Here is a 6,000-nt window from a genome sequence, read left to right as displayed (position 1 = left end):
ACCACTGATTAAGTAATGATGAGTAATGCACAAAATTGTTGATATGTGAAAAAAACGGACAAAACATCGTGAAAATATGTCACATTTTGGCAGTTAAGAGTCAACTTGACACATTACCGCCAGGTGCCTCCTTCCACCTAGCTCCTCGGAACCCACCTTTCTTGGCCTCACCTTGCCGTTCCCTCCCACCGAAACATTCACATTCTCCGAGTTACCTGTCCTACCTGCGAAGCTCGACTACGTGGATACGCGGTCGTTGAAATCACCGACACAGCACCACCGACATCTCTTCATTCACCCCAACAAACCCCAGCGCACCTCGCCACCAAGTGCCAAGTGAATCGCGACGAGTGTGACAAGTGCAAAGCGCGAGTGCCTAAGGTGACGGCGATTTCCTAGTGGTGTGTGCAATGTGCGATGGAATTTAGGTGTGGATTGCTACGATTTATTGAATGATCGGTCCAAGAGTAAGTGAAAAATTCCGATACTCTTCCAGAAAAATTCAATCCCCGCTGGAAAAGACACAACGCGAATGGCGACAAAATCGGACGAGAATAATTGATTATCCGAAACCTGTTCCTGTGCTGTATTTTGATATTCAGATTCGGTGTCGATTATTTTATGTGACGGCGTGACGTCACCAATAATTTTTTCATATTTTCCAGTACGCTCTTCAGGCTATAATTAATTATTAACAATTTCTTAGAACACAATACAAGTGAACGAACTTCACCGATTACAATACAATGGGAAGTGGAGGTTTGCCTCAGATTACAGAAGCAGAAGATTTTTTCATAACACGTGACACAAAAATGGCGATTTGCTGTGTAACGTGGGGTGCACAGGCACGGCACACTTGTCACGCCAAAGAAATCCGAAGCTGGAGCACCCCATAGTGCACTTCCGATTTACAGTTCATTTGGTGACGTAAACCCAGCGGGGCATATAAACGGATGCGATAGCACACAATAAAACACTTTAAATCGGTCTAGTTACCATAGTACAATTATCAACATCGCTGTCAATACAATCAAATCCGATTGTCACTTGTTGCGTAAGCGCCTCCGATGTTCTCATCTCTGTTAATATGAATGCACGAATCAAGTACGCTGCAATGTCATTTCGTTCGTTTGTTTTCCTAGGGGGCCTCCGAGATGACGGAGTCGACTCCGATCTGTCGGTGCCGGGTTTTGTACTTGGGGAGCTCCGTGCCCCAGCAGACCAAGGACGGCTTGCAGGGCATACAAGAACCGCTGCAGGAGCTCTACCCCGACCAGGGGGCCACGGGGGCCAGGGGAATAGACAGCTGGTTGAGCGTTTGGTCTAATGGGATCCTGCTGGAGAACGTTGATGAGAACCACAAGAAGATCACGAGATTTTTTCCCATCGAAAGTCTGCATTATTGTGCAGCCGTTAGGTGAGTGATGGCCGGGTGATTTGTCTTGTGGGCTTGTGCAACCGACGAATTTCCATACACGATCGAGCGTGCTGTATTTTTTGACATTTAAAACGACATTTATCAACGAATGTCACAGACCCCGCATCTTTCATTTTTGACAGTTATGAACGCGCTCGCTCACAATTAACTCAATTCGACACCAATTACGAACTTGGGGTAATTACAAAGTAATCTGCCTGTAGGATCTCGTTATTTCTGACAGTTATAATGACAGTTGTTATATGAATAATAAAATGTGTGAATATTCAGTGCGTAAAGTTTCAGGAAAAAAACATCCTGAGAATGCTGCGAACCAATCGACTGAGACGAAACAAATTTAAAAATCACCTTGACATTCGTAAAATTTGCTATTCAAGTCCAAATCTTCTCGAATTAAATTATTTTTACCTCTAAACTTTTTTAGATTTATTTCTATTCTTCCTTGACGTTTAAGTCTTTCATCATAAAGGTCCACCAATAAATTCTTGAAGCACGTTTGCGTAACACACGTAAATCATAATTACTTCTGCAATAAAGTGCACATTTGATACTAACAGTGTAGGCAAATCAACTAAAATATTTTGACGCGTCCAGCAGACACTAGAGGGCGGATCTATAGATCTTGATATGTCACTTTACGCGTCACTCAAGTGGATAAATATCTACATTGCTAAGTCGGATATGAAAAACACTGACCTGACCTATCATTTTTAATACATATTACTAATCTCATTATTTTGAATGGCGTCACAGAATTGTACAGTCGCGGACAAAAAAAAGTAGGACAAGTCTTATTAAGAAATTTTCCCAAAATTGAGTCGAGTAAACCGGGGTTACTATAATAAATCAATAAATATTTTCATAGTAACCATAGAAAGGGCAAGCAAATTTACATTAGCAAAAAACATTGTCCTACCTACTTTTTTTTGTCCGGGACTGTATATCTAGAATTTAACTTGACGATTAGTATCAACGTTGTTTTATCTCTAAAAACATGAGAATGTAATCTAACAAGAGTGACTTGTAGCGGTTACACATTTTGAAGCTCAGAACAAACGCTAGAGGGCGCATCTTTGACATTTGTAATTATCTGTCATTCTTTTTTTTTTTTGTATGGTAAAAAGTTAAACGGATTTAATTCCTCTAGTATAGAAATGAAATTAGGCGTATATATAGTTCTTGTAGTAAAAATATAGATAATTGTGATTACCACATCAGAGCGATTACTCGAATTATCACACAGTAAGTGGACTGTAACGTAACAAATATTTGTAGCTACTCCTTCAGTGACGTCACATGATTAACGTGTAGATAAAACGTAGGTAGTTATCGTGTGAGCTTATCGATATAACCTTACATTTAAAAGCATGAAAATGACAAATAACAATATGTACAGTGGGGAGCACGGAATTTCGCACACCAATTTGTATGTCATTAAAAAAAACTATCTAGTCTAAGCTTTATGGTCATTATAATCAATCATGATTGATATATATATCATGGATATATGTTATCATGACTGATGTTTCACCTAAACTGTCACGAAACTGCCGCCAGTATCTCATTTTAATAAAATTATGTCAGTGAAATGTCCAATGTGTGCGAAATTCCGTGCTCGCCACTGTACATGCATGGTCACAAAAGTGTCAATAACGCGATCGCTAACTACCGGGTATTATTTTTATTACTGATAGCATCTATGAATTAAAACAATTACAGTTGTTTATGGTTTAACAAAAGCTTTTGAAGTATGTCAATAAGTGATAATAATAGTAAGCAATTGTTTGTAAACAAATAAAAACAATAATATAAACATCTTGTTTAATTTTTTAAATCGTTGTTTTATTTTGAAATTAAATATTGTATAACTTTTTTATTTCGTAAATATTTTTAATAACATTACATTCCAAAGGCGAATATCGATAAAAAGAATTTTTCTACCAACCCTCCACGTATTTCTAGTATGTATTACTATTATTTAATATTTATACTATTATTTACTGAAGTCAAAAATAGCAAGATAAAAGGTCCTCAGGTTGACTATTTCGACAAGGATCGCATGTTTGCATTTCCTTAATTGGCAATATGTAATTAAATAAAGCATTTTGATAAACGCTCAAAATTTCACATTATTCATATACAGGCTGTTTCTAAAATGCGTGTGTTAATTTTAACACGTAGCAGAGCTTGTTAAATGAAACGTCTTTTCTATTTGAATTTTTTATGAAAAAGTGTTACAAATTGATTTAAAATTTTTAGAATAAATTAGTATATCTGCCTATGGGTAAGGGCGAATTTTTTTTGTTGTAATAGAAATAGAGCTTTCTCAAAAAAGTTACACTACTATAGAAAAAAATGAAATAATTAAAATTCTCATCGTTACAAAAAAGTAGACACTATAGTTAGTTAGTTAGTTAATCACACAAAACGACTGGTTCGGAAAAAATGAGGGGGCAAAAATCTTGGAAAACTTTTGCAAATTTTGCAAATGTTATAAAGAAAAAAAAGTTTTATAAATTGACCAGTTCTTCCACTGGTTTAAAGTAACACACGTATTTCAGATACACCCTATACAATGGTGTATGAACATGCCAATACTATGGCAAATTCTTTGACGAGTCCTTTAAACAAAATTAAATAAAATTAAAAGTAGAATTTGAAGTCTTATGTAATTATGTATGTAGATCGGTTTTAATTAATAATTATTTTTATAATTATTAACTGCAGCATGCACATCGTTCTTACAATAGTCCTATAGTATATTTTTTCCTGGTAGGCGGTTGAGCGCGCATTTCTAAAATCCTGCAACGAAATGCGACCTACCTTTTGGTTAGTGGTTGGTTAATGGAATAGAGTAACCAATAGGGAGGTCCCATTTCGTTGCAGGATGTTGTAAATGAGCGCGCAACCGCCTACCAATTTTGATTCAATTGTGTGAAGTGTAGCTGAACAGCTACTTCACTTATCCCCCAAGAAAAATTAAAAAAAAAACGACTTCTAAATAACAATAATAATAATAATGTCGGGTGTTCATTTAAATTTAGCCTCGTCAGTCTGCAGAGTAAAAGCACAAACAACGCAAAAAGTGAGGTTAGATTTAAACAGCTGATCGGTGATCTGTAATCCGTGTGGTGCGCTCACAATCGACTCTTGAACGTCTACTTTGAGGATAAATTTAAATAAAATAAAATAAAATCTAAATGAACACCCGATATAAAAAATATTACTTTCAAAAGAATTATCATCACTGCTAGCAATTACCGTAGTAATAATAATAATAATGATAAATTGATAAATATGCCGATGCCGTGTCCCTTTTTTACATCATTTGTATTACATAGGTATTTGTGTCGATTTTCTGTCGACGATACATTTATTATAAAAGACAATAAATTGAAATTATTATTATTATTAAAATAAACAAAATTTAAAATACTGCATTGGGTTATTAAATTTGTTTTTATTTTCCCTTTACCAAATAATTTAGAACCCAAGATTAAATGGTAAAAAGTAGATTGCGTCATTGTTAAATGACGACCACAAAACCCAAACTGTCCCTCGTAAATTGTTATCTCTTATCTTGAAAATATATTCAAGGTGAGCTAAGGACGCCTTGCGGTACTCAAGAACTTAAGTAATCTTTTAAAAAACCACAAACGAATACCTGGTAAGAATGGACAATGAAATATTGTTCCATTGCGAATACCATGTCATAGATTAGACTCTATTCGTTACAAAAAAAAAAAATTCAAATCATCAGCTCTTCTGACGAATTCATTTGCAACATGTTCATGAGAAACAAAATTTCTTAACCACAATTATTTTCTTGTTAATCTCACTTCGCACCATCCGAATTTATTTTATTCTTAAAACTTCAGTTAATTAAACATTTGCAATAATTAAAATTCAAACAGGTTTTCAGAATAAATCGAAGACTCAACACGATCTAGATTAGAAAATCCGGACTGTGCTTAATTTTTTTTTTGCACAAACCCATAAAACTAAAAAAACTTGTTTCGCTCAACGAGAAACACCACTTTTTAATAAATAACTCAAAATATTTTTTTATAAAATGTATACACATTACCGTTACGCACTTCTTTACTTACTTTCTGTCGAAATATTCTCGGTGGATTTACCAATTAGTTACCACAAAATCCGATGCGTCATACTTTTACTTAGTAACAAAATTGAAAAGACAAATTTATGTCGTCAGCTAATTTAAATTTGATAATTGGCCAAAATTAACAATTAGGAACAGTTTACACCTAACAGTACAACAACCGTCTCGATTATGACAGCTAATTTTTCAATGTCAAAAAATACAACACATCCCAAAATGAACGTTTGCTTAATTACTTAACTAGAACGACCACAAATGACCATAACGGACATGTTTTACGTTCATTAGCATAACCGTAGACAGTAAAATATTGTCGCAAGAAAGACAGCGGTTACGTTGCGTTCCTACGTGCTGGCGTCTTTTTATTTATTTCGTCATTACTGCAAGTACGGAAGCGTGAAACGATAAAATTCAGAAATGATGATGGAATGCTAACAAC

The 6,000-nt window shown here is 35.1% G+C and overlaps 1 protein-coding gene across 1 annotated transcript in view; it reads left to right on the top strand.

Annotated features, from left to right (window-relative positions):
• The first annotated feature begins 203 nt into the window (after positions 1 to 203).
• Positions 204 to 6,000, top strand: part of LOC138127813 (uncharacterized) — a 24,003-nt gene continuing 18,206 nt past the window's right edge. The window contains exons 1-2 of the mRNA XM_069043876.1: positions 204 to 467; positions 1,143 to 1,417. Of these exons, the coding sequence (XP_068899977.1) occupies positions 453 to 467; positions 1,143 to 1,417 (290 nt within the window). The 5' untranslated portion in view covers positions 204 to 452. The remainder of the gene's footprint in view (positions 468 to 1,142; positions 1,418 to 6,000) is intronic.

Source organism: Tenebrio molitor, chromosome 4 (genome assembly GCF_963966145.1).
Source record: "Tenebrio molitor chromosome 4, icTenMoli1.1, whole genome shotgun sequence".
Taxonomy (NCBI): Eukaryota; Metazoa; Arthropoda; class Insecta; order Coleoptera; family Tenebrionidae; genus Tenebrio; species Tenebrio molitor.
This window is presented reverse-complemented; position numbering and strand designations above follow the sequence as displayed.